The sequence below is a fragment of the Physeter macrocephalus genome, unplaced genomic scaffold, assembly GCF_002837175.3.
Source record: "Physeter macrocephalus isolate SW-GA unplaced genomic scaffold, ASM283717v5 random_727, whole genome shotgun sequence".
Classification (NCBI taxonomy): Eukaryota; Metazoa; Chordata; class Mammalia; order Artiodactyla; family Physeteridae; genus Physeter; species Physeter macrocephalus.
Genome location: NW_021145955.1, coordinates 35,202 through 45,794, shown reverse-complemented (window position 1 = coordinate 45,794; position 10,593 = coordinate 35,202). Strand labels below are relative to the sequence as shown.

At 52.7% G+C, this 10,593-nt stretch overlaps 1 protein-coding gene and 1 long non-coding RNA gene across 3 annotated transcripts in view; one reads left to right on the top strand and one right to left on the bottom strand.

Moving 5' to 3' along the window:
• Positions 1-566: 566 nt before the first annotated feature.
• On the bottom strand, positions 567-2,548 carry LOC114485178 (uncharacterized). Its single transcript, XR_003678658.1, has 3 exons — positions 2,456-2,548; positions 1,293-1,414; positions 567-650 (listed from the first exon to the last, which is right to left on the bottom strand). It is a non-coding gene; the product is annotated as an uncharacterized lncRNA (long non-coding RNA).
• Positions 2,549-4,487: 1,939 nt separating this feature from the next.
• LOC102982019 (dual specificity calcium/calmodulin-dependent 3',5'-cyclic nucleotide phosphodiesterase 1B) overlaps positions 4,488-10,593 on the top strand; it is a 15,899-nt gene continuing 9,793 nt past the window's right edge. Inside the window, exon 1 of one of the 2 annotated variants that reach the window (XM_007125700.4) lies at positions 4,488-5,513. In XM_007125700.4, the coding sequence (XP_007125762.1) occupies positions 5,461-5,513 (53 nt within the window). In that variant the 5' untranslated portion in view covers positions 4,488-5,460. The remainder of the gene's footprint in view (positions 5,514-10,593) is intronic. The other variant, XR_008616757.1, reaches the window with a different exon arrangement.

Here is a 10,593-nt window from a genome sequence, read left to right as displayed (position 1 = left end):
CCCTCTTCCTCTCTCTCTTGGTCAGGAGCCAGGACACGCCCCCCCCCCACCCCGCCCCCGCCCCAGCTGGCTTCCCCAGGCTCAGGTGTTGTTTCGGTGATGGTCCAGGGCAAGTTTGCTGCAGGCATCCTTTGGGGCCGCCTGATGAGCCCAGCCTCAACTCCTGTATTCTGCAAGGCCTTTCTTTTGCCTTCTCAGTGACCTCATCCTCCCAGCTCCTCTGGGGAGGAAGCCAGGTAATTGCCTTTGGATCTCAGGGGGCTGATTTTCGCAGGTATGGAAGTTGAGTAGCTATTTTCCAACTCTCTTCAGGACAGCAGCAGAGAAAGGGGGACAGAACCAGGGCAGCAGGTGGGCTGCAGGTGAGACCTCTGGGAGACTGGTCTCCCAGTTGTTATATAATGAGATTGTCCCCCAAGGGAGGAAGACTTAACGGTCTGCGAGAACTGGGGGAGAATACTGGGAAGAGTGAGTGGGGCAAAGATGGGACTTGACGGGGAAGAAGGGCTACTGAGAAGGGAAAAGGAGAAAAGCGAGTTGTGATCCATTCACTGCACGAAGGTCCCTAGTACTCTTGCCCCTCTGTCTCCCATGTCCCCAGTCCTGCAGCTGTTCCTCTCCCCTCAGTTCCAGCGGCATCTTCTCCCTCTCTGGGAAGAAAACAAACAGCAGGTTAGGATATGACTTCAGCATCCCAGACCTGGCAGACGTCCACTGAGGGAGCTGGGATGGGGTTTTGGTGGAGAAGCAGGCTTGGGGGAGAAAGGGCATATCCAGGGAGAGGCCTGGGGGCTCAGGGCTGGGAGAAAAGCTAGAAAGCGGGCACTCGGGTGGTACTGTTGGATCCAGCCAGGCCCCCAGGTCGGTTGATTCCGCAGCTGCAATGACTTATTTGCAAAGTCAGACTTGCAAATAATTACAGTGGCTGCAGTGGGATTAGCCTGCCAGCTGGTGTTGGCACCATTTAGGTTGGGAAGGGAGCTTGGCTTCCAGGGGGCTTAATGATTCTCTGGCAGGCAGGACCTGGGGACTAGAGAAGCTTCTTTCCTTCCTATTCCTTGGCTTCTCTGCTCCCCTGTTTATCATCTCTTGATCATCTAACTTGGCACCATCCGCCTAGTTCTCTCCTCTGCGCCCACCTTGTTTGGAAACTTCTCGGGGCCTGGGTTGAGTGAGCACACATGCCAACAGTATTATCAGGCTCCCTAAACCCCAACCGTCTCTCTACAAGCAGTAGCTTTAGAAATTCCAATCTGGAAGAAATATAATAAATCAAATTGCACCAGACTCACCCAAAGTCTTCTTTATATCCTGCCCATTCTCTTCCTTTTTGTTCTTCTTTGAAATGCCAAGAAAATTGCTGTTGTTTTCTTTGCAGCAAGATGGACTGAAGCTAGATATGCAGGAGAACTTCCTGGAAAGTTCATGGAGGTTAGAATGTAACCTTCCTATGGTAAAGAAGAAAGCCACCCTCCTCCTTTAAAGCATCAGGTTAGGGCTAAGTTGGGGGAAGCAGTGAGCCAGTCAGAAAGATAAACTCCAACCAGGGACTCGAGACCCAGGCACCCTACTTCCCCAGTGCCTCCAACCCAGGCAGTGACTCTGAGAACCATAATGTGTTACAGAGGGGGAAACTGAGGCCCAGAAACAGTTGGTGAGGTGGGGGGCAGGGCTGAGACCAGACTCAAATCCTGCTGATTCACAATCTAGAGCTGCTCCCATCACACTGGCAGCCAGTACCTTGCCAAGCTTCCAACTCACTCTCCCAACCCAGGCCCCTCTTCAACATCTGTCAGGTCCCCTGGAAGCAGGGCATCTGCTGGGAACATCTGTTGGGATGTGGTTTGGAGGGCCGGTGGGGTGGCCCGTGCGCAGGAGGTTAATGAGCAGAATTAAATAGTGCAGGGAGGGAGAAGAGGGGTGAACAAGTGAGCCAGAGACAGGGTTCTCCTGGGCTGGGTCCTGGGAGCCTCCTCTCTGGCTAGCCTTCCCCTGACCTTCTTGCCCACCCCTACTATCTCCTCCCTCTTTCAAGGGCTGAAGCCTGAGGGAGAGGTGACTCATTTGTGTGCTGGGCAGGCACCTGGGGTATCTGGGTTCTTATTAGTCTGGCCTAAGGCTCCAGCTGCTTAGATCTGAGCTGTGCTGGGCTGTTGCTAGGAACACCTGTTAGAAAGGGCTCCTGGTCAGGAGGTGGAGGGGGGAGTTGCCTTCAGACACACGCGGGGTGTGAGCCGACGACTCCCCTCTTCTTCAGTGCTTCCCAGACCTTCTTCAGCAGCGCTTTTCAAGTGTCCTTTCTTTCCTTCCCTGCCCCCTTAATACCTCCTGCCCCTCTCCCTCATCTCCCTCCACTTGCCTGGCTCCTGTCCTTCCCCCACTACCTACCAGCCTTCCCCAGGCCCTGCCCAATTCTCCCTCGACCCTCCCTCCATCCAGCTCCTCTGTCCAGTACCTGGAGATCTCTCCCCACCGCTGCCATGTCAACCTGAGGCCTGCCGCCTCCCGGGATGGCACCCCAGCTCTGTCACCAGGGGGGCTATTTTTATCTCTGGAGCCACCCCCGCCACTGTGCCCAGCCAGCTGCCAGAACTGGGGCTGCCTGTATAGCAGTGGGAAGCCAGGGGAGTGAGGGGAGTGGCAGTGCTTGGGTAATGTGGGGATCGGGTTGTCCCTGGTCTCCCCATGCTCTGCATGTCCCCAGCTTCTGCTTCCGCTGCTTCCCTAGTCCCTGGAATAAGGAGCCAGGGAGGAGACCCAGACATCTGGAATGGTGGTGGCGGGGAGACTGGGCTTTTCCGCATCAGGGGCCCTGGGTACAAGGGTGGGCACGGGGGACTTTGTTCATGGAGGAGTTGTAATGAACCTTGCTGAACTAACTAAAATAAAAACTAAATAGTAATCTTTTGCATTTATGCATCACTTCATAGTTCCCAGGGTGTTCTACTATGATCTCATTTGATCCTTGTGAGAATTCTATGAAGCGTGTATTTACCCATTTTACAGACAAGGAAACTGGAGCCCAGGGTGTCTTGTCCAAAGTCACACATAGTGCTAAAGTCCAGGCAAAATCTCCTGATTTTAACTCATATCCTTTTTCTATTGGATTTAGATAATTTCCTTGATTTTTTTCAGTTTCTGAGATTTTGGAGCCTTTAGATCAGCCAGGTAATCCCTTCCCCAACACCCCTCCACCCACTCCCCCTCACACCCCTCTTCTCTGACCACAGGCAGGATCTCCTATGCTTTGCTCATCCCCTATTCCAGCTCCTGTTCTTCAGTGCAGGTGGGGGGAATGGTGGGGATGGACCAGGGAGGGAGGCATTATAGTTGGGCTCCTTGCTATTTTAAAACTACATTTAAGGGCTGAAGGAAAATTCATGCTGGGATCATCACATCTATGCCCTGCCTCCCATCCAGGGAACAGTCTCCTTAGCTCAGACAGAGGTAGAGTGTGGCATGTGTGTATACGTGTGGGTGAGTGGATATGTGTGAAAAAAATTTTTTCCCGGGAAGGGATGGTGGTTGATCAATATCCTTTCGAATTAGAAACAGTTGAGAATAGGCTGGGATGAGCGTGTACGGGGTGCACGCTGGGATGATGCAGCATGTGTGCACGTGGGGTGATGTGGTAAGCCGTTATTTGTCCAACCATTTTTGGTTCTACTGGGCAAGAGAGCAGAGGGATGGACAAGACATCCTCTCTAGAGCTTTTCTAGTCTAAGAAATCTCTACCTCTCAGTAGGATGGCTGAGGTTAGTGCCTACTTGGCTCAGGGGGCTGGGCCTGGAGTCAGGTGAGGGAGGGGAGCTGGCTGGGGTTGGTGTTTGCCCGTGTACCACCTGCCCCCACTCCCACCCCATCTGTATCTCTCCAAGCGAGCCTGTCTACAGAGCAGGCTGAATAACTTGTCCCTCATCCTCTGGGTGGCAGTTCTCGGTCTCTGACTCTGGGTCTAGTCCTTTCTCTTCTCTAAAAACACTACCCAGCGCAGCGGCCGCGCTGCATGGCTACCAGCAGTTCACGAGAACACAACTTTGTAGACATTTAACCTGCCTTGCTGCTTCTTGCTGCTGCTGAAGCCCACTTCCGCTGGTCCCAGTAATTTCCCAAACTTCATTTGTTTGTAAGCCTTCAAGGTTATGGCACAGTGACAAGGTATTTTAATTTCTCCCTGCTTTTTGTGGGGAGGAGAGCGAGAAGGGGTGTGTGCGGGGGGGGGGGGGGCGGAGCAAGACTTCCCATCATAAAATCCTGGCTCTTGGCCCGTTTCCTTTCTTTTCTCTTTCTCCTGTCATACTCATCCCCTCTAGTCGCTTTTCCTCATCCCCACGTTACCCCCAGCCCTAGGCCGTAGATCAAGGAGACTGTAATCGAGCGGAACTCTCTTCACCCGCTGCGTTTGGCTTCACTCCGGCTCTCCTCCTTGGCCCCGCCTCGCCCCTCCGCTGACCAATCGCGGCCCCAATGCACTTGTATTGGTGACGTTACCCCACAGCCAATCCGGAGGCGGGCTGGAGCTGTATACGCACGTCCACTTCGAGCCGCAGAGGCCGGCTTCTTTTCTTCCTAACCTGAGCGAGAGCAAAGCCAGGAGGAAGAAGAGGGGTCTTGGTTCCCAGGCACTTTCTAGGCTATCCCATCACTTCTCTTCTCCCTATGGGCTGGATTGACCTCTCTCCAGTTAATTCACGGTTATTCCCCAGTCCCCGTTTTACAGATGAGGAAACTGGGGCTGGGAGTATTAAAGAAAACTGCCCAGCCTCTGGGTTTCGATGAGCAAGTCCTTCTGACTTTCAGTCACTACTTGGGCGGGGGCTTCCCTCCCCGTTGAGCGGATCTCTGGGTAAGGATCCCCAGATCCCTAGCTTTAGCGAGCCCCTCTCCTGCAGTTCCTAGTTCTCTTCCGGTCTTGCTTCCATCCTTTCAAGTGGGTTAAAGCTCATTTTGAAGAATGGCCCCGGAAAAAGACCCTGGGAGGGAGCCGAATCTGCCTTAGCCTCACTGAGGGGCTCTCGTAGGGCCCTTTCCCTTCACTGCAGACTTCCTCTCGTGGACAAATTCAGGATGGTTCCCTGTCCCTGCACCCTTAAGCCTCCTGCTAACCCTTTCCTTCTCCCCAAAGAGGAGCCCCACCTCCTCAGAGCAAGGGGCTGGACTGTACTATTTTTGTCCTTTCTGGGATTCTTCTGAGAACAGATTCTTGTTTTCAGTCTGATTCAGATGTGAAACTTTTCCTGCGGCCTCTCACCCACTTGCTGTGGGCTGGGTCTCTGCCTCATCACTCCTTCCTCCAGCCAGGCTCCTCCTGTTCCCCTCCCCCAAATTCTTTCTGGTCAGTCACTTTTGCTGAGACCTGGAGGAGGAAGTCAGGGGCCCAAGAGGGAGCCATTCCCCTCAGGGGCTCAGGGGGCCCGGGGGCAGCATTTTGATACTCTGAAGTAGGAAACTTTGTTTCCTATGGCAAGCCCTGTTCCTGTGCCGAGGAGTCACCTCCAGGGCCCCATCCTCAGGTAGGCGCCAGGGATTTGGAAGGGAGAGGGGAGGAGGAGGACAGGCTGCTGTGGGTCTACCAGTTGTAGTTTGGTGGAGGGGAGGGATCAAGACTTGACAGCCCCATATGCTGTGTGTGTGTGTGTGTGTGTGTGTGTGTGTGTGTGTTAGCAGTGGCAGGTGACTTAGCAGTGTTTCCCCTCTTTCTCTCCTTCCTGACCCCCAGCATCATTTAGGACCTCATATTCCTCCAATATCTCCTCATCTGGTCTTAAAACCTCCAGAGGGAAATAGGATTCTTCTCTCAACTCCCAGCCTCTTAGCTTGAGGCTGCCCTGTCCTAAGCCCCCTACTTACAGTGATCTTTCAGGGAGTGTGGGTGCTGGAAGTAGTGGCAGGGGACTTTGGAAATCGTCAGATCATCCGATGGGGGCTGGAGAAGCTGCACTCTTCTGGGGCGTTGGGATTATTACTGCTTAGAGCCGCCTTTTGCAGCTGGCTGCCTAGAGCTGGGAGAGACTGGGGCCTCCAGCAGTCAGGACCTGAGGCTTTCCCGTCGTGGTAGCCTAAATAAAGGAGAAAGAAGTGGTGGTGGTGAACCAGGGCTAGGAGTGGAGTGGAGGGACTGTTGGGAAACTTCCAGGTTTCCTTAGGTCTGGACGAGGATGGACAGGGGTGAGCATCCTGCTCATCCAAGCAGATGAATGCCAAGGTGTGGACTTTGGGTGGGTCTGTGGAGATCCTAACTCTGAAGGGCGTTAGAATCAGAGAGGCCCCCTGCCAGGCCAGTAAGTGTCGTGGGGAGACACGTGGGGAGAGTTATGTAACTTCAGGAGGGAGAAGTTCAGCACCTGGATCCTTCCAGCTGCCCGAGTCCAGGTCCCTTCCTTGGCTTCCCCATTTGTCAAATTTATTCTTTAATCTTTCTTTTCCTCCCTCCCCCCCTCCTTCTGGTATCTGGATCATGTTGGGTTCAGATTTCAACAGGAGCTATAAAAGAGCTCCTGGACAACGTCAGAGTTGGAGATGGGAGGAACTTGGAGGGAGGGGTGTGTTGAAAGCCAGCCTGCAACCACACTCTGCTCCCCAAGCCCTGAGATCTCAATTGGGAGTGCTGGCAGATAGGCCCCGACCTGATTAATCTGCTCCCTTTCCCTTTTATTGTTTAATGAACATTTACCGAGCATGTACTGTGTGCTCTGGGTGCAGCAGCCAGGATAGAAAAGTCACTGTCAGTGCCATCAAGACACCCCCAGTTTCCTAGGGGTCTGATGGTGTCTGCAGACACCATCACACCAGGAAGGCTGGACGACTGACCCTGAATGAGCTGTGATGCAGTGGGGTCCGGCCTCGCTTTTGGTGTTTGGGACACAGGCTCCAGTAGAGTGAGTTGTAGGCTTGCCGACCTGAGTGAGATTGACAAGTTGTGTGACCTCGGACAAGTCTTATAACCTCCCCCATAAGGAGATTGTGAGGCTCAAGTCAGGTTTGTAATTATAAAGGAGAGATCATGGTCATTATCATCCTCTCATTTCCTCTGTTAGGGGGCTTCCTAATGACCAGCCTCCATCCAAACTAGGCTCACTCTTCTCCACCTGGACTTGGGATCAAGAAGGCAGGTGCTTGTTGGACTTGAAGGGAGTGAGGCGTGAGCTGGGCCAGCATGATGCTGGTCAGTTAATTCCAATTCAAATCATGTTTAAAGAGCCTCATTTTATATGCCAGGCCTTTCACATACATTCTTTCATTTAATCCTCTTATTAACAGGTGGTTTACTATTATCCTCACTATTTAACAGATGAAGGAATTGAAGCTTGAAAATAAAGGTTCTCAAACTTTAGTGTGAATGAGAATTATCTGGGATGTTTGTTAAAAATGCAGATCCCTGGATCCAACCTTCAGAAATTCTGGTTCAGTAGGTGTGCAGTGAGGCCCAGAATCTAAAATTTTCACAGGTATCCCAGGTGATTCAGATGCAGTGGTCTACAGGCCACACCGTGATAGACACTGATGAAGAATTAGCGACTTGCCCAGGACTCAGAGCCAGGAAGTGAAAGGTCTGCATCTAGGAGTCCTGCCTGCCAGAGTTGTGCTGGGAGCCTGGGTTTCTGCATTGGAAATAGGGGCAGCACTGCCTTCCCTCTTTCCCTCCCTCTAGGCCCATTGTGAAGACAGAAGGAGATAATGTAGGAGAAAGCCCTTTTTAAAATGTAGAGCTGGCAGCATTGTCAGAGATTATGCAAATACATGCAAATGAGCACCCATGGGCTTGGCTGTTCACTTGGGAGCTTGTGCTGGGATGTGTGTTTCCCTAGGTGGCTCAAGAAAGAATTTTGGTGGTGGGCATTGACCCCTAGTGGGCAGAGTTTTCCGCTGTAAAAGGGGCTGATCGAAATGGAAGACAGGCTGGGATTGGGACGAGATGGGACCAGAGGCCTTTTTTTCTTCCTGGGTTGTGTGTCCCCAGAGTTGAGGGTCCCTGACCATGGGGACTGACCAGGAGAGGGAAGCCGTGTGCCCCAGTGGCAGAGTGTATCTCTTTCCTCTGTGATCGCTGGTCAGCTCTCAGTTGCTCCTTTCCAGCCCATTGGCTGGAAAGCCTTTTTTAAAAATTAATTAATTAATTAATTTATGGCTGCGTTGGGTCTTCATTGCTGCATGCGGGCTTTCTCTAGTTGCGGTGAGCGGGGGGGGGGTGGAAGCCGTGTGCCCCAGTGGCAGAGTGTATCTCTTTCCTCTGTGATCGCTGGTCAGCTCTCAGTTGCTCCTTTCCAGCCCATTGGCTGGAAAGCCTTTTTTAAAAATTAATTAATTAATTAATTTATGGCTGCGTTGGGTCTTCATTGCTGCATGCGGGCTTTCTCTAGTTGCGGTGAGCGGGGGCGGGGGGTGCTACTCTTCGTTGCGGTGCGTGGGCTTCTCATTGCAGTGGCTTCTCTTGTTGCAGAGCACGGGCCCTAGGTGTGTAGGCTTCAGTAGTTGTGGCTCGTGGGCCCTAGAGCGCAGGCTCAGTAGTTGTGGCGCACGGGCTTAGTTGCTTTGCGGCACGTGGGATCTTCCCGGACCAGGGCTCGAACCCGTGTCCCCTGCATTGGCAGGCGGATTCTTAACCACTGCACCACCAGGGAAGCCCCCTGGAAAGCCTTTTATGTTGTCAGCCTCTGTTCCTCCTCCCTAATGAAGCCTGAGCTGGGGCTGAGCTTTACCGAACCCGGACTCTTCCTTGTTGAACCACCTGCTCTTTCCACATGGAGATGGTGCAGCAGGAAGGCTGGAAGTGATATTTGAAGATAGCCCACCCCCCGAGGAGGCTGCAGCGTCACCCTCCAACTTCTTTCCCCACCCATTTTTCCCCTTTCTCTTCTGCCCCATTTGCATTCAGACCTGTCTTTGGCCAGGATTGCTGGACGCCCGTATTCCAAAGCTGCTGAGACCCCGGGATTCTAGAGCTGCTTCTGTTCAGGAATGCCATTGTTCCCCCCACCCCCCACCCCAGCATCCCTGGGAATCGATACTAATTTCAGCCTCCGGTCCCTGACTCATTCTCTTCTCCTCCCTGACTCATAGGGTGACCTTGGGTTTCTGAAGCCCCTCTCAGTTGGGGAACTGTGCTGGCCACCATTTCACGCCATCTTGGTTTTAGGTGGGATGGGGTGGGGCAGGGCTTCGGGAAGGAGCCAGAGGGGAATGTTTCATCACTTTCTTTAAAATCACCATCTAAAGTCAGAGAGCTCTGTTTGCTTTGTAACTGCCTGGGCTGGACTCAGGCAGTCACAAACCAGACTTTTAAGAAGCCTCCCTGTTAATCCCCTGGAATTCATGAGTGCAAAATATGAGGGATTGTTCCTTCAGGCAAAGCATCCAGTAAGTGAGACCTCCAACCCCACCCTCCCTACTTTGGCTCTGTGGGAAGCTGCCACGGGGCAGAGGTAGGGGATGGGTACAGTCACCCTTGGCCAGAGGTTCTCTCTGGAGTGGCACTGGGGAGGCAGGGGTTAACCCTGCTTTGTCCTGGTTGATGGATTCTGGAATCATAATCAATTAGCTCTGCCGGGATGGAGTGAGGCCAGGCGAAAGCATTCAGATTGGTCTTTGTTCTGTGTCTTTGCCATCCCTGCCAGGGACAGCGGGGCTGTGGACATGTACCTCCTCCCCGCCAAGACCAAAAGACATAATGAAAGAATGCTGGAGGCTCTTTTGATGGCTGTTGATCCCAAAGCCCTCTCTTAGGGGGAAATAAGCAGCTTCAGCTCTTGGTTATTCAGACTATGAAACAGCTCATCCCCAAACATCACCCCGGGAGCTTGTACCTGCCTAATTCTGCTGGGCCCTGGGCAATCTAAACAAGAGTTTTCAGGAAACACTGACTAAAAGGGGGGCGTTGAGAGGTCAGAGGGGGGTGGGGACCATGGAAGAGCCCGAGATTTAACTTTGGGGGCTAGGTAAATTTAGTACAGGCAGTGGCAATGGCCTGTGATGAAAAACATTAGCTGCTGTTATTTTTAAAATTCTTAAAAAAAATTAATTAATTTGTTCATTTATTTTTGGCTGCATTGGGTCTTTGTTGCTGCACGTGGGCTTTCTCTAGTTGCGGCGAGCGGGTGCTATTCTTCGTTGCGGTGCATGGGCTTCTCAGTGTGGTGGCTTCTCTTGTTGCGGAGCACGGGCTCTAGGTGCACGGGCTTCAGTAGTTGTGGCACGCGGGCTCAGTAGTTGTGGCACGCGGGCTCAGTTGCTCCACAGCATGTGGGATCTTCCCGGACCAGGCCTCGAACCTGTGTCCCCTGCATTGGCAGGAGGATTCTTTTTCTTTTTTTAAAAAAAATTTATTTATTTATTTTTGGCTATGTTGGGTCTTCGTTGCGGTGCGCGGGCTTCTCGTTGTCATGGCTTCTCTTGTTGGGAAGCACGGGCTGTAGATGCACAGGCTTCAGTAGTTGTGGCACGTGGGGTCAGTAGTTGTGGCTTGCAGGCTCTAGAGCGCAGGCTCAGTAGTTGTGGCGCACGGGCTTAGCTACTCCGTGGCATGTGGGATCTTTCCAGACCAGGGATCGAACCTGTGTCCCCTGCATTGGCAAGCAGATTCTTAACCACTGTGCC